This window comes from Hydra vulgaris, chromosome 04 (assembly GCF_038396675.1).
Source record: "Hydra vulgaris chromosome 04, alternate assembly HydraT2T_AEP".
In the NCBI taxonomy this organism is placed as follows: Eukaryota; Metazoa; Cnidaria; class Hydrozoa; order Anthoathecata; family Hydridae; genus Hydra; species Hydra vulgaris.
In genome coordinates this window covers 39,865,767-39,893,492 of record NC_088923.1, presented here as the reverse complement: position 1 = coordinate 39,893,492, position 27,726 = coordinate 39,865,767, and the positions used below count along the sequence as shown (strand labels likewise).

Genomic DNA, 27,726 nt, shown 5'->3' with positions numbered 1-27,726 from the left:
CATCCTTTAGTTAAAACCAATGCCGCAACTATGATTTTTAAATATCACTTTGTTTGTTTGTTTTAAATATCACTTCTTTACTTTTTTACTTTTTTTTACCAATTTTTTTATTGTGTTTTATTTCTTTATTTCTTTATTACCCAAAGATAAGTAGTTGATTTAAAATCTCATTGTAAAATTTCTTCGAATACATTATTTAGTGGTGAACATGGACACATTTTTTTACATTAAGAAAAACTATTTTATCAATTATTTAAAAAACCTTCTAAGTTGCAAATATTAGACCAATTGTGAATATTTATTGAAAATTGTTTAAAGTATTTTAAACATTAGGTAACATTAAGTTTAATTTTTAAAATATTTTAAACATTAGGTAACATTAAGTTTAATTTTTAAAATATTTTAAACATTAGGTAACATTAAGTTTAATTTTTAAAATATTTTAAACATTAGGTAACATTAAGTTTAATTTTAGTCGTTATTAAATGTTTAAAATTCTTCAATTTTTAAGCTAGAATTACAAAAAGTACTTGCAAAATTAAAATAATAGTAATTATTAAACCTTATATCTTGTTTGTCTATTATTCGTCTTGTAGTCAAATAAGTGTCTACTTATAATAAAATATATTATATAGCAAGGGAGGATCTATTGGAGTAAGGGGCAATATGGGTGATTGCCCCCCTTACATAACTTGAAAATACTTTTTTTTGTAAATAATACTTGGTGTTTGCATTCCTTTGTAAAAAAAAGCATGCAATGTACTAAAATATTAAAATATTTTAAGGTAATTTAAAATTATTGAAACACAACTATTTGACAAAGATTAAAGAGTTAATTATTTTAATTTGTTGATTTTTTATCTTTTACATTACAAATTCTAATTTACAACTTGTCATATTTTCAAAACAGTTTTCAAAATTTGCATCACGTTTTCAAAATTTACTGGAATTTCTATGTACACATTAAGTAAGGTCAATCCAACTTGTCTGTTTTCTGTCCTTTGTGTTCTTAGCAAGTTTTTAACTGCAGAGTTGAAAAGCTACATTTAGCACTGGCAACACTTGAAGGACATAAACTTAATAAATTAAACAACTTGTGAGTGATTGGATATTGAACTTACAGCAAATCAAAAACAACAGAAAGCTTAGTAAGTAGTAGTAGGTTTAACTTCCAATGTAAATTCAGGTGCAGATAAGTTTTGGATACTCAGTCCAAGAATGGCATCATAGACATTACTGAAGCAGTTTGAATTAGAGAAATTAATTAATTAAGATAATGTAGTTACACTATGAATTTTAATGATTCATTGTAGCAATATTTTTTGACATCAAAAAATATTCTTTCATAAATTGTAAACATATTTTGAATATTTCAAAGAACATATATATTTTCAATGAATAATATATCAATGAGTATTTTAAAATCGTTTTATCTTTTAAAAAAACAACTTTTTCATTGCCTTTAAACTGAGTTTCATAAAAAAATTTAATTGCTTTTTTTTTTAAGCATAATGTTCTAATAGTAACTAAATTTTAAACACTAAACAAGTTATGACACAAAATTATGTTCATTTTGTTGCCTTAAAACAAAATAGAGCTTGGTAAAATAAACAGAAAATTAGTTATTTATTACGCTTTTTTTTTGGTGCCCATACCATAAAATAGGTTTGGGTTTGTCCATGCATGTATAAACTCTTGAATATAAGTTTAAAGAGAGAAAAGCTTTAAAATAATATGCAACTTTGATATATTTGGATAATACTTAAAATGAAAAGGCAAAACAAAATTAACTTAACAAAAAACTGCCATATTTTTGGGCAATGACCTTACATGTTCTGTAAAAAAAAAATTAAAAATTTTTCTTTCATACTGTTAAAACGTATGATCTGATAATAAAAAAATCACAAAAAATTTCATTTAATTTTTATTGCATTAACAAGCTTAATTTAAATAAAAATTTATATAATAAATTAAAAACTTTTATGCAAAAAATTTAATTTAAAAATAAACTTACGGCCGAGTAATAGGTTGAGTGCTTGGTAACACGTCAATACTTTGTCTTTGTAACTTAGAAAACTCTACAAATATTCACAAAACTTCTTTAAAGTACTAAAAAAACTAATACAAAACACATTTACAATTTGTCTTTGTAACCTAAAAACTCTATAAATATTCATGAAACTTCTTTAAAATGTAAAAAACCTAATGCAAAACACATCTATAATTTGTCTTTGTAACTTAAAAAACAAATATACCTATAACTTTCAAATAACATACCATTTGGAATCTTTGGATTTATACTGGGTGGCAAACTAATGATGGTAGCTTGATTATGGTCAAGATTACCTAAATTTGGATATGATAAATTCCCTTCAGAATGGTATCGTTCGCGCAAATCTACATTATTTGGCTGATCATCAGCTGTATGGCGAGGTACTACACTGTGAAATAACAAGTTACGTTCACCAAGATTGCGTTTTTTTCGTTGGAAAATATTACTTTTATGACTGTCTAGTGATGCTGTAACATGAATGTTGTTACGCACAAAGTGCGAGTGAGGTCTTTCTATTATAAATTTATACTTATTCCAAACTTTACTTGAGCAGTTCTCAGCTGAATAAGACCTCCATGCATACTAAAATAATAAAACTAAAAATATATATCATACAAATATAATTAGATAAAAATATATATCACAAAATATATACAAATATTAAACAGTTTTTTGTTTTGTTTTTTTTCCTATTAATTGATTAATTTTGGAGAACTATGCTGATTTAGATTAATTATGATCTTCACGAGTTAGAAATATTAAATTAAATCTCCTTTATTTTATCTTATCTCTGATGGTGAGATCTCCTTTATTTTATCTTATCTCTGATGATGGTGAGATCTCCTTTATTTTTCTTACCTCTGATGATGGTGAGATTTCAATTGTTTTATCTTACCTCTGATGATGGTGAGATCTCCTTTATTTTATCTTATCTCTGATAATGGTGAGATCTCCTTTATTTTATTACCTATGATGATGGTGAGATCTCCTTTAATTTAATCTTAATTTTTAATTGATTTAAAATTAATTCAACTATTAATGTAGTCTAATAATTATAATATTATTACTTTTATTTAATAAATACATTTTTTTAAGAATTTTTTCATCGATGATATATTGTTGTTTTTAATGATGTTGATTATATATTGTTTTTATGGATTTATTAATATAATATAATAATAGGAATTAAACGTAAATTGTATGATAAACATTTGAGTGAAGGAATTTGTGTTGAACTTTTTTTGAACATTTTAGTCAACTATTTTATCAACTGCACTTTGGAAACTTTTAAAATCATTACTATATTTGAAAATTTAAATTATTTTTGCATCATTAGGATATAACTTGCATTTAGAGTTTTCAGAAAAATCGAGGAACAGGTTATTTATAAAAACTACAAATAGTTTTTTAGAAAACCTAGTAGAACACCATTAGTAACTCAAATTCCATCTGAAATGTTATCTCATAGATTTACACTTTGAAGTATCTTACTTGAAAGCACTTGAATTCAGTTTAATAATTTATCAACAAACAATAAACATTTAGATTTATTCTAATATAAAGATTAATATTTTAATTTAAAGATTATCAGAGATTATCATACATAATCATACATACATAATCATCATACATACATATCATACATACATAAAGAAATTAAAAATAATGACTTATTAAAAATTATTAAAAAGACTTATTAAAAATTAATCAAAAAAATTATTTTAACTAAATTAAATTAAACTCAAAAACAATCAAATCAAGATTGAATCAAAGCTGTTATTGACCTGGAAAACCAGAAGTTAAATTGAAAAGAAAAGTTTATGAGAGTATAAACATAAACTTGAGAATACACCAGATATCGTGAGATTTTTAAACCTGAAAGATCATTGAAAGACCATATGAAAAATTTATGAGTTAGCAAATGAATAGTTGACTAGTGTATAATACAAACAGTCAAAGACAGAGGTTATATATATATATATATATATATATATATATATATATATATATATATATATATATATATATATATATATATATATATATATATATATTTGAGCAGTATCCAAGATCAGAATCTAACCAATCAGAAAAAATTTTCTGATTGTTAGTCTTAATATTTTTGTAGCTAAGATAAATCTAAAAATGTTTGTCAAGTGTTAACACACAAATAAATGTTTGTCAAGTGTTAACACACCTATACACACACATATAACAGACAACGCAAACTTTGTAGATAGAGTAGGGAAAAAATGACTATTGGATTTCGATGATTTTGATGCTCTTGAAGAGAATGAAATTCTAACAACACGAATGCTAGTCTACAGTATCAAAAATATTGGCAGGATGGGTTCCCTATGAGGTCTCAAATAAAAACAAAGTCAAACATATTCTTATTTTTACCAACTTTTTTTTCAATGAAATGGGCAAGCTGCATTCTGAAGAATCTTTCCTTGGGTGATGAATCATGGCTACTCTACAAAAACGTGAAATAAAAAAAGGTATGCATAATACTGCATGTTTCTCCAAAAGGAATACCAAAAGATATCCAGTATAAGAAGGATATGTAGAGTGATTGGTGGGACAGAGGCTAACCTAACCATCTACTATGAAGTCATTTCAAACAATATTTTTTATTGGTGGAATGACAATGATGTGGGCCAACAGTGGTGAGTTTTTAGACATAAAGGCAAGCACCAGTTCAACATTAACAGTGATATCTATTTGGCTCAGCTTGACAGCTTTCATACTATATTGCAATTGAAATGACGTTGAAAAATGAACCATATTGTATTCAAATACAATAACGCCTGCCTTCATGTTGAACATTGTTTGAGGACTTTATTTAGGTATATAATAAATAGGATATTGAGGATATTATTTGAGTATATAATAAATAAATGCAGCATATAATATATATAAATATACAAAATAAATAAATATATATATATATTTTTATATATATATATTTACACACATATGCATGTATACATGTATATATATATATATATATATATATATATATATATATATATACATATATATATATATATATATATATATATATATATATATATATATATATATATATATATATATATATATATATATATACACATATACATACACATATGCATGTATATGTATAATCCACACAGATATGTGTGATATATTTTTATAAAAGATACATGTTTATAAAAATATTTACCTACCTGAATGACCATGGCAGCAGGAAAGAGCCTCCGATTAAAATGTTTTTGTTTTTTATTTTGTGCAACTTGCAAGGCAAAACCGGAACCAAGGATACCCTTTAATAAAGAATAGATTTTCTTAAGTAATGTTGTTTAATTCCTACACAAAACAGAAAATTACAGTGATATAACATATAAAAAAATTAAATAGATATTTGTATATATTTATTAAAGGACAACCAACTTAATAATAATTTTAAATACTTTATTAAAAATATATATTTTATTATTTTCGAAACAGTTTCTTGAATTGGAATAATGACTAAGGAAAGGATTTTTAAATCCTTTCCTTAGTCATTATTCCAATTATGAATTTTTCTCTTTTAGAGAAAATCAATGTGTGTAAAAGTTATAATGTGAAAAGACATTATACTGCAAAACATGCTGTAACTTACGAAAAAATTAAAGGCCAGTTTTGTATTGATAACCTGCGATTACAATTTAAGAAAAAATAATTTTGGGCAACAATCAGTTATTAAAAGTAAAGTACTTAATTTATAGCTACCAAAATCAAATTTTTATTTACAGAAAATACTGCAAAAAAAGGTTTTTATAGTATAAATGTCCAGTATAAAAAGGTTTTATAAAATCTCCAGTATAAAAAGGTTTTATAAAAACCTTTTTATACTGGAGATACAATTGCTGGAAAAGTTAAAGATCGACAAAGTATATTGAATTACCATTAAAAGATTAAATAAATGTGAAACATATAGTCAGAAACTGAATAAATCAACAAACAGAGATGATACTATTCAGCTAGCTACTTTTGTTAGAGGTATAATTAGTGAAGTAAATGAAGAATTGTTAGATGTTATTCATATGCAAGAAACAACTAGAGGAGAAGATAATCTCTCTGAAATTAAAAAAATCTGATTGAAATTTGTATTATTAGAAATGAAATTATGTGGTGCCAAATATAGCAAGTACATTGACAGGAAAGATATCAAGACATTCTTCATATGCCTGCACTATATATCAGAAGCAGTTATGCACAAATGTATTAAAGACAAAGGACAAAATAGACTTTGTTATTAAATCTGTTAATATTGATGATCAAAATGTAATTTATTTTTCAAGTTACTGTCAAGTTAAATGGCTTAGTTAAATGGCTTAGTCATATGAAACTGCAGATTTTATAAGAGAAAGACACAAGGTTGCTTAAAAATATAGACTGGGTAAATGATTTGCCATTTTTGGTAAAAATTTTTGATGAAACTCAAATGTTAATAAAATTAAATGTCAAGTTGCAGGGTAAAGTTGCAGGGTAAAGTTCGACCTATTACTAAAATATTTAAAAATATAGAAACATTTGATTTTAAATTAAAATTACTAAAATAACAATTAAGTTTAAAAAGTTTGTCAAGTTGTAAATGCATTTCAAGATACTACCAAAAAAAACATAAGCAGAGTTTACTAATTCTAAATGTAATTGATGGATTTGACACAAAGTTCTGTAGTTTTGAAGAATTTTAACCATTTTTACTTTTACATTTCTTTTCCATTTAAGGTGAAAGGGTTACAGTTACTTTATGTTTAATGGAATTGATAGAATTATAAAACAATAAAGACTTTCAGGAAGCCATTAAAGAAGTAGAATTGTCAGAACTTAATAAAAAAAAACTGATTTGAAGATCTGCATTTGCACTAACAACTGTGAACAGTTCCTCAAAAGTGAAGCATGTTAAAACAGATCAAAGAAATAGATTGAAAAAAAACACCTTACTGACACTCTTTGAATTTAGTCATCTAGCATAAGAGCGGACATGATACATTATGCAAAAAAAAAAAATAATAAAAAAAACAAGCAAATTAACTTTTGTGACAGCCTTTACTAATTAATTAAAATAAAAACATCAAACTTTAAAACTTAAATTTTTTTTTTGCCCGTTGCTTTTTTTTGCTTTTTTTTTGAAAACAAAGTAATGCTCCTTACTGTAAAAAGGTTGGACATCGCTGCACTATATGTTCTTTTTCAAATAACTTTTATAAAATCTTTTAAATTAAACAAAGTATAAAAGATTGTATAAACATAACGTGCGTGAATACTAATTTATAATAAAAAAAGGAAAAACACAATTATAAACTAAGTTTACTCATAATCTGCTAATGATATGCAGCCTCAACAAATATTTGGCGGAAATATGAAAGTTAAATAGATATGGTGAAAGTATATAAGTTAAATAGATATAAATTATAGATATTGGTAGAACTTTTTTATATACAAAAATTCTACTCACTCTACTTTAAAATCAGTTCAAATACTTTAAAATCTTGAAAAATACGGCTGTAATTAATAACATTATTTTTTTGAGGATAAATTTTTTTAAACACTCATAAATTTAAAACAATTGTATTCAAATTTGATACTTTTGCAAAAACATTAAATTTTAATTGTTTATATTTAAGACCTGTTCACCATGATATTCTTCACTATTTAGGTTTTTTTTTTTTTTTAAATTCTTTAAATGTGATAACAGACATTGACTTCTACAAAGCACAACTCATGTTATTAACTATAATCTTAAGTAATGTTATACTAATTAGTGTTATAAATCACAGGTAGGAACTGGGGAGTTCAAGATTCCATGAAGTTAGTAACAAGGATCTTAAAGATTTCATATATTTCAGTGCCAGGTAGCACTTAATACTTAATAAATATTATTTGTAAGAACACATATATAAAATATATTCATATAATAAACAATCATTTAAAAAATTTAAAATAAACTTACTGCAGGTAGAGCAAAAAATGCAGTACCAATAAATGCAAATACAACTGTAACAATTTTTGCAACCCAATTGTTAGGACTGAAGTCCCCATAACCAACTGTTAACAAGGTTATCTTAATAACAATAAAATAAATTAGACTCTTGTATAAATAAAGAGTTTTACACATCATTTGAATATTATTTTGAAAAATCAATAATTCATTTTAAACAAACCATTCCAAAATACAATCCTTCGCCAAGATTTTTAATTTTGTTAGATGATTCAGTTGGATCACTTTTTTCAGCAAGATAAACCAGAAAAGAGCAACCCACAAGTAAAATAAAACTCAAGTACCAACAAGTCATGAGTTCCTATAAAAAATTATTAGTTATTGTTAAAATTAGTATTATTATTTTTTTAAATAAATATAATATATATAACATATAGCTATTTAATATTATAAATGTTTACTATGTTTAAAAATCATAACTTTTAGAAATATCAAATAACTAAACATTAACTAAAATTTAACTCTAACAAATAATCATAATTTAACTGAGGGTGTTTCATAACTTAACTGAGGGTGTATCAAGCACTAATTTATTATGAAACCCTAGTACTATTCATCTTTTTATGAGCATTCTTCATTTTCTAAATAAAAAAATTTATGAAAAAAACTTTTAAAGTTTAAATAAAATATTTATGTTTATGTTATATTATGTTATATGTACTATTATGTTCAATTTTTAGATTTAATAACTAGTTACCAAATGTGAAATAATCAACAATTAGTTGTCTATTTGTTAAATTAAACAAATTTTGATAGTTATGGATATTGTTTTAAATTTGCTGATAACCACTTGTAACTGTATGATCTAGGCAAATAGATTTCATAATTTGTTAATTTAACTTGTAGTTGAACTTTTTCGCTTTACATCTTTTTTCTGACTGCATATTTTTAGTGAAAACTTCCTTGAAATAATGCCAGAAAATATCAATGCTTTTATAATTTTCATTGTCACTTCATTTCTTCCAAAGCGGAGAATCATCACTGGTGCTGTACATACTTTAACTCTTTCTCAGAGCTTCTAAATAAATTTTTTGTTTTGCTCTTTATGTTTTAACTACTCCCATGAAACTAGTTTTAAAACCTGGGTGAAGAAAAGTATTTGTGAAAGAAGATATCTCACAATACACACTGCAGTTACGAGATGATAAACAAATCTTAGAAAATTCTGCTAAGTTTAATATTTTGCTTTGCACTTGCCGATCACCACTAGAAAGGGTGTGCAATCTAATAAGTATATGACTATTTTTAAAAGATCATCCCCATATTATTTTTTGTAAAAGAATCATCACTTTTAAAATGTTGCACCCTTAGTCACTCAATGACATAATGACTGCCATATATCAAATATTTTTCTCTTAAAGTATATTAAGTTGGGTCTCAATAGAAGCAAAATTTTATAGAAAGCTTAAAAAAATCATTGCTTTTAATAAAAATCAATTTTTTTTTTATTTTTTGTAAAAAAAACTAACATTTTAAAACAGTAATTGAAGAGGCAATTTTCGATACTAGGAAAAGTCGCAGTAAAATGATGAGACTTAATTGAATGACAAGTAACACGAGAATGAATTTTAGTTGATGGCAAAAGAGATGCTAGCTCTTTAGAGCAGTGCCAATTATAGTATTCAAGAGAAAGAGAGCCAACATAACAAAAATGTGATAATGGTTGGAGGTTGGCTGCAAGAGCAGGTCCGACTATGTTTACAATGCCTATTTGCACCTTGTCTAAAAAAGAAAAGGCATCATTGGAAGAAGGCCTTAGATATGGCAACAGTATTCCATCAAGAACGAATTTGAGATTTATAGAGATAAAGAATAGAACTGGGAGTAAAAAAGTGGCGAGCACTATAAAGAGATGCAACCTTAGCATGTGCTAATTTTGCAATCAATTTAATATATGGTTGCCAAGAAAGATCGGAAGTAAGAGTTAATCCTAGAAGATGAAGGGTAGATAACTCATCAAGTACATAACCATTCATAAATAGATCAAGATTATTGCGATAACAATTAGCTGAAAATATTGAATTTTACCTGTGTTAAAGTTCATCAGCCACTGAGAACCTCATGTTGTAGCAGAGGTGAGATACTTTTCAAGCTCAAATGCCCCAATCAAGCCAACAGGGAGTGTTGGCTTCTTATCAAGACAAGAATAAATAGTAGTATCATCAGTGAACAATGCAAAAGAAGTTCTGAAAGATCAAGAACAACTTTTATACAACAATTGGTAGGTAAGGATTCAATGATCTTAAAGATGCTACCTGATACACTATAAGAAGAAAACTTATAGAGAAGACTAGGATGCCTAACCTTATCAAAAACTTTAGGAATGTTGAGAAGAATAGCCTTAACCTATCCACATGTATCTATATAAAACCTATTGGTTATTACTGTTAACAGATCAGCTGTAGAACGAGAAGATCGAAATCCATATTGCATAGATCATTCGGGTCATATTTTAAAAATCCGGAAAATTGTTTAGGTAAAATATTTGAGAAAAATCCGGAATATATTTTTCCTTATTTTCTTCTTAATTTTGCTTTTAGGTGAGTTGTTTCAATTTTTTTTCCAAACTTTTTTTATATTTTTGTATGAGTGATGAGTGAAAAAGCTTAAAAAACCAATATATAACAAAAATATTCACCTAAACTTGTATATATAGAAAACATTTTGGATATCCAGAAACCCTAAAAGTTGAGAAAATATCAAGAATTCTGGAAATATCCTTAAAAAGATAATTTCTGATATTGATGATCAGAAAGTAAGCTATTAGATTCAAGATGAGAGATTAAGTGTTAGTTAATTAAAGAATAAAAAACTTTACTTATAATAGAAAAAAGACTAATGGGACGGTAGTTAGGCGAGTTAGGCATCTTGCTATGTGAAATGTTTAATTTTCCTGCAATAGTATTGAGTTTTTTCGTGATATTGTTACCAGTATGTAAAACAGAAAACAGCTTTATTGTTAAAATAGCACGTTTAAGAATAAAATCTAGAGGAATCCAATGACCAGTAAAACTTAAGAAACTTTAGCATTTGTATGTTATGGATACTGCTCTTTCTTAGGAAATTCTGGCTTCAATATTAGAGCAATTCTATTATATATATACATATATATAATAGAATTGCTGTATATATATATATATATATATATATATATATATATATATATATATATATATATATATATATATATATATATAGTACTGTAATATATTTTAGACCACTTGTATAATTAGACGTATTTACAATTTTTTAGATAAAATAAATGTTTGTTTTTATTTTTAAATATTTAGTTTGCATTTTTAGATTAATTAAATGGGTAAAATATCTTTAATAGAGAGACAAAAAGTTATTGTGCTTTATGAAGAAGGTTATTTGCAGCACCAAATTTCGTCCAAATCAGGATATTCGAATACTGCTGTTGTAGAAATCATTAAAAAATTTAGAGAAACTGGCTCCCTTGAAGATAGAAAGAAAAGTGGTAGACCTCCTAAGCTAACAAAAAATGAATATAAATATTTAAAAACCCTTTCTTTAAGAAATAGGAAAAAAACTTCAACCAAGTTGACAAAGGACATTAATACAGTAACTGGGAAAAATGTCAGCTCTTCTTGTATTCGACGACACCTACTCAAATCGGAATTAAGAAGGTGTGTTGCAATTCGAAAACCATTATTACAGCGTGGCAATAAAGAAAAACAACTTAAATATGCAAAACAACACAAAAATTGGGCCCAGGAAATGTTTAATCTGGTTCTGTACACCAATGAGTCCAAATTCAAAATTTTTTGGAACAAAAAGACACCAATGTTCAAAGAAGAATTGGAGAAGCCTATCAGCCCGAGTGTTTAAACCCTACTATTAAACACGGAGGAGGCTCTATACAAGTTTGGGGCTGTTTATCTTCATCTGGAGTAGGTGATTTAATCAAAATAGAAGGGCGACTCACCGGGGAATGTTATGTAGATATCCTAAGGCACCATGCTGTATCTTCCAGAATGAAACTAATAAGTCATAATTTTATTCTGCAGCAGGACAATGACCCAAAACATTGTTCTCGAGTGGCAAAAAATTATTTAAATGAAATGGTAGAGGAAAGAGCACTGGAATTAATGACCTGGCCTCCTTAGAGTCCAGATTATACATATATATATATATATATATATATGTATGTATGTATGTATGTATGTATGTATGTATGTATGTATGTATGTATGTATGTATGTATGTATGTATGTATGTATGTATATATATATATATATGTATATATGTATATATATATATATATATATATATATATATATATATATATATATATATATATATATATATATATATATATATATATATATATATATATATATATATATATATATATATATATATATATAATCCTAAATGCTGAAGAATGTTTTGAAGTACTTCAAAAAGAATGGGACAACATACCCCAGGATTTTATAACTAAATTGTATGAATCTATTTCCCAGAGAATATCGGCTGTGATTAAGGCAAAAGGAGGACATAGTAGATATTAGGAGTTTTTTATGAAGTTTGACATTAAAAAGTTTGTAATTGTTCCATATTTTGGGTGAATTACATGTGTTTTAATAAGTTTATAAAATAGAATTACAAACTCAAATATAAGAAAAGAACTCTCCAGGATTTTTTGAAAAAATGTAAGTGGTCTAAAAGATATTCACAGTATTGTATATATATATACACACACACACACACACACACACACACACACACATATATATATGTGTGTGTGTGTATATTTTGGCATTGCATTTTCCATAAGCTTGTTCAAGCCAACTTATTCAACAACTGATAATGGCTTTGCCATTATCAGTTATCATTGATTGAATAATAAAATTCTATTGATTTTGGATCACTATTATCCCAACCCAACTTCCTTTCAGTTGACTCCTTCAGACTTAAGTGCTTCTTTTTTGATGCTGCTTGTACTGCTGATTGTACATCAATATAAAACTGGTTGAAAGCACTACAAATTAATTAAAAACAAAACGGTATAAATGAAAATAATTCATAACTGTACAGCTTTTAAATAATACTTACATTTTTGTGTTCAAAAACAACATGGCTAACCATTTTAAATGCTCCACTCTGTCGATCTAGTCGTAAAATACGAAGCACTTGAAGAAAATGTAGAAATCTACCAAAAATACAAAAATAATTTGATGAGGCTTTTTCCAATTTAGGTTAGTGCTAAATAACTAAATGTTATAAAACTTATGGAAATCATCATTAACAAATAAATGTTATAAAGCTTATGGAGATAATCATTAATAAATAAATGTTATAAAACTTATGGAGATTTCATCATGAAAAAATATAAAATTTGAACTTGTTATGCAGAGAAAAAAAAATTTTAAATTACAAAATAAGTAAAGAATTGTCCATAAATTATGCAATGCTAAATTTCACTAATAAACAAAACAAAAAAGCCCAAAAGTTTTCCCTCCCAAAGCCTTGAGTTAAATTAAAAAAAAAAGCCATTTAATTTAATGGAAACTGCAGCGTAAAAGAGCTCAAGATTTCCTCCTATTTTTTAAATAAATTCGGCACAGCGCAATTTATGGACTATTCAACAACAGTTAGAAAGAATACTCAACACATGTTTTGTTTAACAAAGTGTTCTGACCCTACAACTTACGCAATGATCCTACTTTGGCCTTATATTTGCCAATTCAAAAAAATCAGTCGCAAAAGGGAATATCAAACATCATCTTTTTTAGATTAGAACTCTATAAATGTGCAACACACAGTGTAGCCATTTTTATTTCCCAGCACTAGCATTTAACTGAGTATTGTCAGCATTTTTTTATTTTTATTGTATCTGTTATAAACTATTTTAAAATTGGGTCTTCATAAAAAAATCCTGCATAAGATTTCATGAGGCAGAAGATTAAAACTATGAACATGATTATGTTTACATAAATTCAATAACTAATTATGTTCACACCATGTAATAAAAATATTTAAAAAATTTGAAACAAACTATTCATACTTAATTTAAATTATGAAAATAAATAAAAAACAAATACTTTTCCATTAATTTTCAAACTAGAAATGAGTAAAGAAAACATAAGCTAGAGAAAAATTTGAAGAAAAAATTTTAACTTAATAATAAAGCTTATTTTTAAATAAACTTTTGTAATATACCTAAACAAACAAGTTTGAAAAAAAATTTTAGAACAACATTTTGTTAAAATATTGTTTTAAAATAAATTTTGAAATGTTTCAAAACAAATTGGAATATGGCATCTGTAGTTGTACCAATTTTCTAAAATCTCTAGAGATTTCACTGACATCTTTAACTATTGCCTAATATTCTTACCATTAGCAAGGTCTCAATTTACATGTAAAACCTGACTTTAGCTTAACTAGGACCTGCTTTAGCTGCCAAGTTTGAACATCTCTTTTCTACAAATACATGGTTGCTGGTCAAGCAAGCAACACTTGCTCCATTAGTCAAAATTCAATCTTGCAAGACTAGTTGTTCGACAAAGTTGCATCGTTTTACTGTAACTGTTCCTTCATTTTCTTAAGACCATAGCTCATGTTTTTAAAATAAGTTTACTCAGTTATCTAGGAATAGTTTTTGTTTTTACAATACTAAATTTGTTTATTATTAACAATAAATAAACAAATTGAATCAATGAATAGAAAAAAAAGTGATACAAAAAGGAAAGGTTTTTTTTATTTACATTTCACTTATTGTTAATTAAAAATCTATTAAAAAGCGGTTTACATTTTTTGTTTTAATCTATTGAAAAGCGTATACATTTTTTACTTTAATCTAATAAAAGTGGTTTTTTATTAATTTTTTTTTTATATTATGTGATTTATACATAATAATCATAGCTATTTTACATTTTTTTATCTGAACACAATATTGAACACAATATAAAAGTGTTCAGATAAAAAGGAATTCAAATAAAACTTAATTTAACTTGTAAAACAATTAGTAAAAATTTGCATATTTATGAGAAAAAAGATTACCGAAATAAAGAATTATTGTACAGTTCTGTTCCAGAACCAATTGTTGTAGGAGCAACCACAGGAACAACCACAACCGCTGCAGCAATTACAATTATGTCTAAAAAAAATTGCAGTACGGTGTATGTAAAATAAATAATTAAAACTAACCATATGAATAATGTGAGCCTGTCATATATGTATGTGTATATATACCACATCTTAGTAACCAACTGCGGCTTATACCTAGGTTCTGGCTCAAAAAATTGTATCAATTTTTTATTTTCTCTATTCAACAATTGTATTTTAGGTGTGTTCTTTTTTTGTGGATTTTTAAACTTTTCTTTTTAATTGAAAACCTCTAAACATCTTCCTTCCTTACAAGCATCTTACTTACAAACATTTTCACTCAAATGAAAGTTGCTATGATAAATTTAACTGATATTGTTTTTCAATTTTACATTTTCAACATTTTACATTTAATACAGTTAAATGAAAACAAATACACATTTTACTTATACTTTAACTGAGGATGTTTCAAAACTACATAGCATTTAAACATTAAATAATTTTCCCAAATTTAATAAAAGTTTTCTTGTTAAATAAAATATTTTTATATTTTATGTTAAAAAGAGATTTAAAAGTATTTATAATTTTGTTTAATTATATATTACAATTATAATATTGTTATTAAATAATGTTAATATTTCTTTTTTTTTTTTTTTTTTTACATCTTCGCTTCCAACAAAATTGCAAGCAAACACTATTAGAGTTGGAAGTTACTGGAAGTGAAGAGATGAAGATTGTAGAGCAAGATAACAACTGACAGATGACTTAAAAGATTGAAAATTATATGAATCAGGAAAGCAAGATGAAGGAAGAGAATTCCAAAGAACTAGTTTGAGGAAAAAAACTAGACAAATAAGAGCTTTTGGAGCTTTTGTTACGCTAGCTCTTTAGACCACTGCCCATTTTAGTATTTTTAGAAAAAAGAAAGAGAAGCAACATTACAGCGATCTGATAATGGTTGGAGGTTGGCTGCAAGAGCAGCTCCAACTATGTTTAAAATGCGTTTTCGCACCTTGTCTAAAAGAGAAAGGGCATCATTAGAAGATCCGCTCCAGATATGGCAACAGTATTCCATACAAGGCCGGATTTGAGATTTATAGAGATAGAAAATAGAATTCGAAGTAAGAAAGTGTCGAGCTCGATAAAGAGATGCAACCTTAGCAGATGCTAATTTTGCAACAGATTTGATATATGGTTTCCAAGAAAGATCGGAATTAAGAGTTAATCCTAGAAGATGAAGGGTAGAAGACTTATCGAGTACATTACTGTTCATATATACAGGAAGATCTAAATTATTGTGATAACGATTGGCTGAAAAAATTAGGTCTTATCTGAATTAAAGTTCGCCAGCCACTGTGAGCTCCATGCTATAGCAGAAGTGAGATAAATATAATTTATTGAAAATAATAAATACAAATAAAAAAAAAAACATTAACAAAATCACTGAATTTAAAAAATAAAATAAAAACTAATTTATTAATTTATATTTTAATGATTTCCCCTTCCAATCTTGTTATAAATTTGCTTTTGTGGTATATTACTTATTGTATTATTTTTATTATTATTATTATTATTTATTTTATTGCTTTTATTGTTGTGCAATAATTTTTGATGATATTCATAAAAACATGGATTAGACTTTTTCAATTTTTGAGACTTTGGTGAAATATAAACTTAATATTCTGAAGAAATGTATATTTTCAGGTAGAGTAAAGCAAAGTAAAAAGGAATCTATTCCTTTCAAAACTATTTTCATTTTGAAGAGAATAGTTTTTTATTCATTAAATAAACCTATCAGAAATAATAGTTACAATTTTTAATCTATTTTTTTCATTTAATTCAGTATTTTTGTTCTATATATATATATATATTATTATATTTATATTTTATAAATAAAATAATATATCTATATTATATTATTGTATTTATTATAAAACACAATTAACAACGTAACTCACCAATCACCATGTAAGGTTTTCTAATAAAACGAAATCGACCCCAAAAGCCAGTGTAGTGAACATGAGCAGAACATGACCAAAGACGACAAAAATACTCTATTGAAAATATAATGACCAATGAAATTTCCTAAAAATTAAATTGAAAATCTAAACTTAAATACATTAGCAACCCTCGGAATTATTAAAAATTTAATTATATAAAATTAAAAAAATAAAAATAAAAAAAAAAAACATTCCACAATATGTAAATTTAAAAAATAACACTTCTAGATTTGTTTTGCTTAATTTGTAAAATAAATTTGTTTTGCTGTAATTTATTTTATTGCGGTAATTAAAAAAGTAAATGTCCTTAAGTGAAGAATAAGATAATTTTATGACATCAAAATCATGATGAGCTAATGTACTAAGCTGTTTTTTTATTTAAAATAAGGCCGACGAATATATATATATATATAAATATAAATATATAAACATAAATATATATATATATATATGTATATATATATATATATATATGTTTATATATATATATATATATATATAGAGATATATATATATATATATATATATATATATAGAGATATATATATATATATATATATAGAGATATATATATATATATATATATATATATAGAGATATATATATATATATATATATATATATATATATATATATATATATATATATATATATATATATATATATATATATATATATATATATATATATATATATATATATATATATATATATATATATATATATATATATATATATATGTAGAACCCTTAGATGTTGTCCGAAAGTTTTTTCCATATTTTGTTGACAAAAAGTAAAAATTAAAATGCAAGACCGGAATTTTTTTTTTTAATAATGATAGACTGCCTGCCCCAACCAAACCCTCAGTCGATGTAGCAGCACTCCCTTGCGGGTCAGGCTATTTGTCAGTCGATGTAGCAGCACTCCCTTGCAAGTCAGGCTATTTGTCAGTCGATGTAGCAGCACTCCCTTGCGAGTCAGGCTATAAGATAGTCGATGTAGCAACACTCCCTTGCGAGTCAGGCTATAAGATAGTCGATGTAGCAACACTCCGCGCATGATTTACAGTAAAAAAAATAAAAATAAAAACATTTTATTAAAAAAAAAAAAAATAAAAACATTTTATTAAAAAAAATAAAAATAAAAACATTGTTTATATTTTTAAAAACATTCAGAATGTTTTAAAAACATTCAGAATGTTTTTAAAAATATTCTGGTCAATTAAATTTGCGTTTTTGTGGTTTTTTTATAACAATTAATTTGTAATTAAATTAATGGTTTTGACTTTCGTCCAACACGGAAATGTTGGACGAAAGTCAAAAGTAATTAAAAGTGACGTATGTGTTGGCGTAAGTATCACTTTTTTCCTTCCGTTCTTCCTAAAGCCAACAAACTATAGATCTATATATATATATATATATATATATATATATATATATATATATATATATATATATATATATATATATATATATATATATATATATATATATATATATATATATATATTTATATATATATATATATATATATATATATATATGTATATATATAAATATATATATAAATTTATATATAAATATATATATATAAATATATATATATATATATATGTATATATATATATATATATATGTATATATATAAATATATATATAAATATATATATAAATATATATATAAATATATATATATATATATATATATATATATATATATATATATATATATATATATATATATATATGTATATATATATATTGTAAAATAAACTTGTTTTGCAGTAATTTGTTTAATTGCGGTAATTAAAAAAGTAAATGTCCTTAAGTAAAGAATAAGATAATTTTATGACATCAAAATCATGATGAGCTAATGTACAAAGGCGTTTTTTTATTTAAAACAAGGCCGATGAATATATATATATAAATATAAATATATAAACATAAATACATACATATATATATATATATATATATATATATATATATATATATATATATATACATATATATATATATATATATATATATAAATATATAAATATGTATATATATATATATATATATATATATATATATATATATATAGATATAACAGAAGCACTTGTTTGTATCAGATGGCAATAAGATAATCTCTGTACCAACACTCCATGCATGTTTTAAAAAATATGTTTAAAAAAAACAAACTATTAATTAAAAAACGGGTTTAAGCTATCAAGATCAAACAATGTTTACAGCCAGTATCATAAACTACCAGATAATTAATTATCTTAATTCTATTTATATCTAGGAGTAGATATTAATAGAATTAAGATAAACAGAGAAGCAGTAATATTGAAGCGTCATGAGGTTATTCAAAATTACAGAAATGAAATTAGAGAGAATTATATGAAGAGAGAAAAAAATCTTGTCCATTACTTTGATGGCAAACTAGTTACACATTTGTATAAGGAAATCCAACAAACAGTTATGAAAGATAGAATCGCTGTGTCTGTTAGTAGTCCTAAATTTAAACACAAGGACGATTTTCTTTTAGAAACTGTTCCAAGTGACACAGGTAAAGCACCTGATCAGGCTTTAGTAATTCAAAATTTATAAGAATATTTTGAAGTATACTATTGAAGAAGATACTACAGCAACCAACACTGGTAGGAAAGAGGGTGCAGTTATTATATTCATAAGAGTATTTCAGAAGCCTTTATTGTGGCTATTATGTCATAATTTGTTCTGGAACTTATCAGATGTACTTGGAGGGAAAGACATGTATTAAATTTGTTCTTGACATTGAGATTTTCTCCCAAGAAGATTAAAGGCATCTTGTGGAATACTTTAGGATCCATCAGCCAGGTTTTAGTCGCAAATCTAGATTCATGGCAAATGCATTATATCACATGGCTTTGGAATTGGTATTGCCAGTTATTAACTACTTAAATCAAGACGAGCAGATTTCTAGAGTTTCTAGAGTTTGTCTAATGATTGTTATATTTTATAATGTTATATTTTTATATTGTTATATAATTTATATTGTTATATTTCTAATGTTATATTTTTATATATTTATATAGCTATATTTATAATGTTATATTTTATGCTCCTGATTTTTAAATCCAGTCTTGCTGAACATTCAGTATTGAATGACTTCAATTTATTTAAAGTAGAAAAAATCATAGAAAATCAGGAACTTCACTTTTAAATAGTTTAAAATCTCACTCCTGGTATCTTTCACATAAATCATGGCTCTTCCTGTTTCTGACCTTGAAATTCAAAAAAAGTATGACATTTTAAATGCCTTGTTGGAGCACCAGGTTCCTAACATTAATGAAATTAATAGAAATTACTTCCTGTTTTAGTATATGAAAATACTAAGCTTTGTGAACTTGTTACCTGTTAAAGCTGGTTTCTTTTTGTTATTTTAGACTTAGCAAACAAAGATTTGGTTGGAAGCAAGCCAGAAGAAAGAAGGTTTAGATTCGATATCCTCGTACAAAAATTTAAGCTTTTTATTAAACACCTCAGTGTCACAATTGATTTTACAGAAAGAAACATTGGACTTAAACAAAAGTTTGTCAACTCTTCACACTTTGAGGATCAGAGACAAAACATTTTGCTGGCTGATTGAGAAAATTAAAAACAGATTTCAAAGAACAGTTGTCAGAAAGATTTTGTTAATTTGAAATAAATATCGTTATTTGAAATGTAAACATGCTTTATTTGTTAAACTTTTTTGTTAATTATCTCAGATAAAAGTTATTAATACTAATAATATAAAACATTATTTATACAAGCTAAAATATGCTTCTTAACATACATTTGTTAGTATATATTGGCAAAAAATGATAATTATTCAAATTATTGAAAAAATACATCTACCAGTTCCAATGATCCTAGTAAGCTAGTATATAGATGGAGAGCAGGTATTTGCACAATGTATTGGCATTTTTTTTAAATGTTAAAAAAGCTCAAAAAATTGTCACCCTAACATAAACTTTTGCTTGGTCATTTTTAATTTTCCTATAAAATGTCAAGTTTATATTGTTGTCATTTTTAAATTGTTTTAAAGACCGGAAAAAGTTGATGCAGCAACACTCTCTTGTAGCTAGTAAGTGACCGGAGCCCTGGCACCAGTTAAAATTGAAACTTTTTGCAAACCCAGCCCTTGCCCCAGCAAAATTATAAGATTGAGCAGGGGTTGATAGCGAGGGGTAGAAAAAAATTTATAATACTTAATATATTACAACTTCATGCTTACATTTACTATTTATTAAATACTAGCATAGATTTGTACTTTTTTAAACTTTAATTTACTTCCAACAAGATTCCAAGCAACCACTATTAAGTTATGAGTTACTTTTAAATAGAGAACAAGTTAAAATACTAGGAAATGTACAACTGAAGACTTAAAAAGTTGTAAGTTGTATAAAAAAAGGAAAATATGAAGATAGGTAAGAGTTATAAGAATTTTTTGATGTAAAAGGAAAAAAACTAGATAAATTACAATGCTATAAAAAGTTTTTATAGCATGAAGGAACAAATACAGTAAGAGGATGTAACTTGTTGATAAATAGCCAAGCAAGAATGAGTTTTGGTTCATCGTTAGATATATTATTGCTCATTTGAGCATTGACTATGATTGTATTAGTAGAAAAAGAAAGAAATGCAACCTTACAACAATGGGAGAGTGGCTTAAGCTTGGCAGATAAAGCAGGTCTAATTACATTTACAATATGCTTTTAGACTTTATCTGAGAGTAAGAGGGTTGCTATTCGTCAATATAGGAATGCCAACATTATTGCAATGTTTTTTGCAGTAAATAAATGAGTTTTGTCTAAAATGAGTTTGTCTAAAATGAGTTTTTCAAAAAAATGAGTTTGTCTAAAAAAGTTATGGATTTAAAGTCCAGAATTTAAATCCAAAAAATGAGTTTGTCTTAAAAAATTATGGATTTAAAGTCCAGAATTTAAATTTAAAAAATGAGTTTGTCTAAAAAAATTATGAATTTAAAGTCCAGAATTTAAATCCAAAAAATGAGTTTGTCTAAAAAATGAGTTTTGTCTAAAAAAAATTATGGATTTAAAGTCCAGAATTTAAATCCATAAGCCACTACAAGGTTTAGGCAGTTACAGAAGAGAGATCTTATTAAAAATCGACTGCTTGTTCTAAGCAATTAAAAAGCTGCTTATTTTAAGCAATTAAAATGTTTTTTGTCAAGACAAGAGTATAAAGCTGAGTCTTCAGCAAATAGAGCCACTTTAGATTTCATGAAGAGCATTATTGTAGATAAGAAATAATACAGGAGCAAAGATAGAACCTTGTGGTACCATTAAAGTTACTTGAAAAAAAGAACAGGGTAGGCCTTCAAAAAAAACTTTACTACTGCAGTTAGAAAGAAATAATTTAGTAACTTCAAAACCCCTACATAAAGAAACTAATAACAGAGTGATGACTAATCGTAGGATAGTTAGAGAGATCAAAGTGTTTTTCCAGAGTTTTAAAAAATTGGAACCACTTATTTAGCTTATTAACCACTTGTTTAATTGAGAATTAAATTTAGTATTGGAAGCCAGAGTGATTTCGATGTTTAACAATGGGTTAATCTTTTTAACTGTCAGATTTATAAATGTTTATGCAGCCCCGGTCACAAACCCAGCCGCTACCCAGGCTATATTTTATCAAACCCGATAAAATATAGCTCTGGCCCAAGTCAGATATCAACCCCGGTCACTTACAAATTGTAGCAGCAGGCTATAAGATAGTTAATGTAGCAGCACTCCTTTTGTAGCAGCAGGCTATAAGATAGTTGATGTAGCAACACTCTGCTCTGTTAAAGACAGAGGAGTTTAAAATATATTAAAACTAATTTAAACTTTTTATAGTTATTTTAAAACAAAACAAAATTAGTCTAAAAAATAGATTTAAAATAAACCTTTTTTAGTATTATTTTTATTATCAACTAATTAATTTCTTATTTATAACATTAAATTTTAAATAAACAAATCCTCAAAGTTTCCCACAAAACAAAAATTGATTTTAATGTTTCATACAACGCGCAAATAGCTTCAGTATAATTTTTTATTGGTTGATCTTTAAGTTACTGCACAAATTTTTCAGAACTTTAGTAATTTTTATTTTTATACCTTTTTTTTTTATAATTCTTAAATTACCTAGTGTTTAAACAAATAATAATTTAAAGTATATAAGTTGTTACTTACTGAACTGAGATTTACTATAACTATTTTGAGTTATGATTTTATTTCACAAAGTGGTGGAAAAACTAAATAAACCAAACTTACCAAACGATTAAGCCCATATATTACATAGAGATTTGCTTTATATTTGTCAATTGTTACTAGAACACTCAAAATTAAACTCGCCAACACCAGCACAAAACTGAAGAAAAAATTAAAAGTTTAATGAATAAATAGAAATTTGATGATTTAATGAATGTAATATTAATTATAAGATATTAAAACAAAGTTTCAGAATTGTTTGTACCTTAAAGAAACATCACAAAATAAATTTTATGGTACCTAAACTAATTAAAAGTAATTTCAACAGACATTTTTTTTAATTTCAACAGACAAGTAATTTCAACAGAGATTTTAAAAAATGTTAAAAAAAAGTTTAAAAAATATTATAAAAATGTTAAAAAAATGTTTAAAAAATATAATAAATATAAAATGATGTCAATACCTAAAAAAACATTTTTAAAAATGTAACCTAAACTAAAATCTTAAATTATTCATATTTTTACTCTTGTATGGGTAAGAGTGAAGAGATGTAAAATTTTTGTTGTACATATGTGTATTATGGACATCTTGTATATAAAAGTGTGCACTATGAAAATAAAATAAAAGAGAAAATTTTGTTGAACATGAGAAAATTTTGTTGATAGATGAGTGCATTATGTACAACTTGTACATAAAAGATTATGGAGATAGTAAAAAAACTTATACAAACATAATAAAAATGACTTAATCAACAATGCATAAATCCAACAGTATGCATTTAAACTCTATTACTTTGAAGTCTGCATTTATTTAATGTTTAAGCTTAACAAAAACTCTTGGTACTAATAAATGTTTATAATAACAAAAAAAAAACTTTAACTAAAATAAAAAAATCTTGTTACATTAATTGTACTAATTGACAATATATTAACTTCTAAAAATGCTAACAGTAATTATTGTTATTAGAAGTGATTAGAGGATAATGAAATTGGTCTGGAACTTATTTCGACATTATATATAATTCAAGTTGCAATTCAAAAAAAATTTTTTAACCAGTTTTAGGTTTTCTTTGCAACTCTACTTATAATAAGTTATAATAAAAACAGAAACAACTTTCTTGTAACCAGTTTGAGCTTTTAAATGTAACATATACATTTTCAACTTGTTTCTCCATGCAGTGGCCTTGTTCGTCGAGGCTATTCCTCTACTGTAGTGGCCATCTCGTGAATAATAAAAAAAAAATGTAGAATATATATATTTTTTGCTTTCACAGTGAATATTTTACCAACTGAAATAATTTGTGTCGATAAAATGACATAACTTTCTCTTTTTAATAGAAAAAGAAAACTGATCCTTTTTAAAGTGTGAGTTGTACTGAAAATATATTTTAATTCGTCAAACGGTTTTTAAATGAACAGTTTGTTTCCATAATTATATATTCTTCTTTAAATATGAAAAAAAACTTTTTTTCATATTTAAAGAGAGTCATTTTTAAATCTGAGAGTCATTCTTAAATCTGGTCTCTTCTGTGGCAATGTGGAGCTCTATTTAACCCAAACAAAACTTTGTTATTTTTTGCTAATAATTAGTGGAATTTTGATATTTCTATATTGGCGAACATCATTAATCCTAATGATTACACTACATCTTCTTAGGTTATCATTTACTACTGACCTCTCATGGAAAACATATAAATAACTGATTGCAGAGTTTAGCATCTGCTAAAAGTTGCCTCCCTTTTTTCTGCTTGTCATAGTTTTACTGCTGATTCCATTCTCTATCTCTATAAATCTCTTATTTTCTTTTGTATGGAATACTGTTGTCATGCTTTTCTAATGAGACCCTCCCTTTTTTAAACAAGGTCTAAAAATGCATTGTAGTGTTATTGGACCTACACTAGCTGCAGCTAGTGTAGAAAGAAACTTGGCAGCACTGCCAAGTTTCTGTCAATTGTTAAAAAATTGCATCTCTCTATCTTTTTTACAAACACTGCCAAAGCCACTGATCAAGCAATCTATATTCAATTAAACCAAGTTATATCCAGGAGTCTCCTCTGACATTAATCTGTTTTGTCAAATCAGGTCTCAATATTTTGTTTGTGATAACACTAGAAAGATTACCATTTAAAGTTTATGAGTTCATACATTCCTTAACCACATTTAAACTGAGTGTTTTATATCATTAAAATGATACTTAAGAAGCTTCAAATAGTTTAATGAAGGGATGTGGAGTCCCTAAAGGACTCTGGCTTTATATCTCTATTTTTTCCTGGTTTTTGTTGTCCAGAAGCTCTAAAAATGTTGGTTAACTTATGATCTGCTACAGAAATTCATGAAATTTAATGACTTAGAACTTATTTTTTTCAGGCCCAGAGTCCAGGAGTCCTTCTTCTACTGATTGTTCTTCTAACTTAAAAATCAGTTTTTTTCCAAATAGCAGTTCATAAGCTTTTTTATATTCTTAGAGTTCATGGACACCAAAGCCTAAGAAAAAGTTATCTTTTTGTGACTTTTAAATCTGGAACCCTTTTTGGGACTCGGCATTCCTGATTTAATCCTACATTAACTCAAAATTCCTGTATTTTTTTTTACTTTATTAAATATGTAGAAAATATTTATAATAGTTAATAAAATATATAACTTTGACAAACACTCTTTTTATTCTTATATGACCATAAGATAGTTAATTAATCAGTAATTTTTCATCTTACATTAAACAGTTTATTCATGTAAATATATCTATATTCAACTTTCAAATACTTGAAAGTTGAATATAGATATGTTTATAAATAAGTCATTTACATGTATACTTCATTATAAGGAAATATGTACCTACACGCTTGTGTGATACAAGACTGCAAACTTTGTACGAGGGCGTTCAAGAAGATTGAATAACTTAACCTTAAAAAGGCGAATACTCCTAAGTCTTTTTCTTTTTCTTTGCTGTTTCATTTCATTCTTTATCTATAAATGAAAAAAATGTAATAATAGTAACAGCATTTATTATAATTATCAATATTATTACTATTATATTATCATAAATTTTTATTTAGATTTATTTAATTTCGATTAATTTTAGATTTAGTCAACAACGATACAATTATGGATCATCACAATGAATTGCCTAATCTTGGTCAAACATTTGTACCTACCACACAAAATATTCCATATATAAATATTACTATAGTAACAAAACAAAAGTTTGAAACATAAAAGCGAGCAAATGAAAACTCATTGCTTTCTTATTAAATAAAAAGCACCAAAAAATTATCAACTCTAAGTCAGAAACTTGTAACACCAGAAACAACTAGGGATGAATCTATTGAAGTTATTCCATTTGATAAGGGTTCAAGGTTTACACAAATAAACCATAAAGATGCTTTATTAAAAAAAAGAGCAAACCACTCAAAAAAAATTTCCAAAAAAAGATCTAACCAAAAAATTTCTTATTGATTTTTAAAAAACACTTTAAAAACTTATAAAAGAAAATAAGATAAAGGAAAAACTATTTAAACAGTTATTTCCACCTTATCCAACTGTCCCTCCGAATACTGACCCTAATTCCTTAGTATTTTAAAATCTTTAAAATACAAAGCAAAAGTGCAAGATGAATTACAGAGTCAGATAAGCATCTTCAAGAGCAATTTGATTGGCTTATATAAACAAGAGGAAAGCAGTGTTGTCAAACTGTTTCCTGAAGTGAAAAAAGCTAGATAAGGATTATCTAGCTTTTTTCACTTCAGGAAACACCTTGTTGATTATCACCAACAAGGTGCCACCATCAATTGCATTAGATTAAAACTTCAGCTAAAGTTGTCTTGACAAAGTAAATGTAATTTAGAATGAGTTGTGATGATTTTACAATTTTAAAATACAATTTTTACAGTGTAAAATTAAATGATGTAGTAATTTATTATTTCATGTGCATGACGAAGCTTATCATATGAGATAATATATTATCATAATGTGTATATTCTAAAATAACAGTTTGTTTGCAAAAAGCTTTGATGTTTTTTGCAAACAAACATGTGCTACATTGTTTAGAAATCATGTGATACATTGTGCTTCATTGGTTAGATATTGTGTTACATTATCTCAGTATTACAATTATAAACTTTTGGTTAGACAACTTTTTTCTTCACTATTTTATGGCAAAAAACTGTTTTAGCAACATGCTGTTGATGGGTATGTTAAATTGAAAGTCAACGCCTTGCTTTCATCAGAAATAATCAAAACAAACTGAGAAGCAAGCAGAATGATGCCTTACACGAACATGTAAACAACCTTGAAAATGATCATAATGTTAAACGTGTTGTAGTTTTGCCATCAACTTATGTAGGAAGTCCTAA

General features: G+C 25.8%; 1 protein-coding gene across 2 annotated transcripts in view; it reads right to left on the bottom strand.

Annotated features, from left to right (window-relative positions):
- The window catches only part of LOC101235562 (potassium voltage-gated channel subfamily KQT member 4), a 61,228-nt gene that overhangs the window by 18,703 nt on the left and 14,799 nt on the right, over positions 1-27,726 (bottom strand). The window contains exons 3-12 of one of the 2 annotated variants that reach the window (XM_065796334.1): positions 26,214-26,341; positions 23,442-23,538; positions 17,111-17,237; positions 15,108-15,204; positions 13,161-13,257; positions 8,248-8,385; positions 8,037-8,147; positions 5,266-5,361; positions 2,278-2,635; positions 2,015-2,078 (exon numbers count right to left, since the gene is read on the bottom strand). In XM_065796334.1, coding sequence (XP_065652406.1) covers positions 2,015-2,078; positions 2,278-2,635; positions 5,266-5,361; positions 8,037-8,147; positions 8,248-8,385; positions 13,161-13,257; positions 15,108-15,204; positions 17,111-17,237; positions 23,442-23,538; positions 26,214-26,341 — 1,313 coding nt within the window. Of the gene's footprint in view, positions 1-2,014; positions 2,079-2,277; positions 2,636-5,265; positions 5,362-8,036; positions 8,148-8,247; positions 8,386-13,160; positions 13,258-15,107; positions 15,205-17,110; positions 17,238-23,441; positions 23,539-26,209; positions 26,342-27,726 lie in introns of both variants that reach the window. The other variant, XM_065796335.1, reaches the window with a different exon arrangement.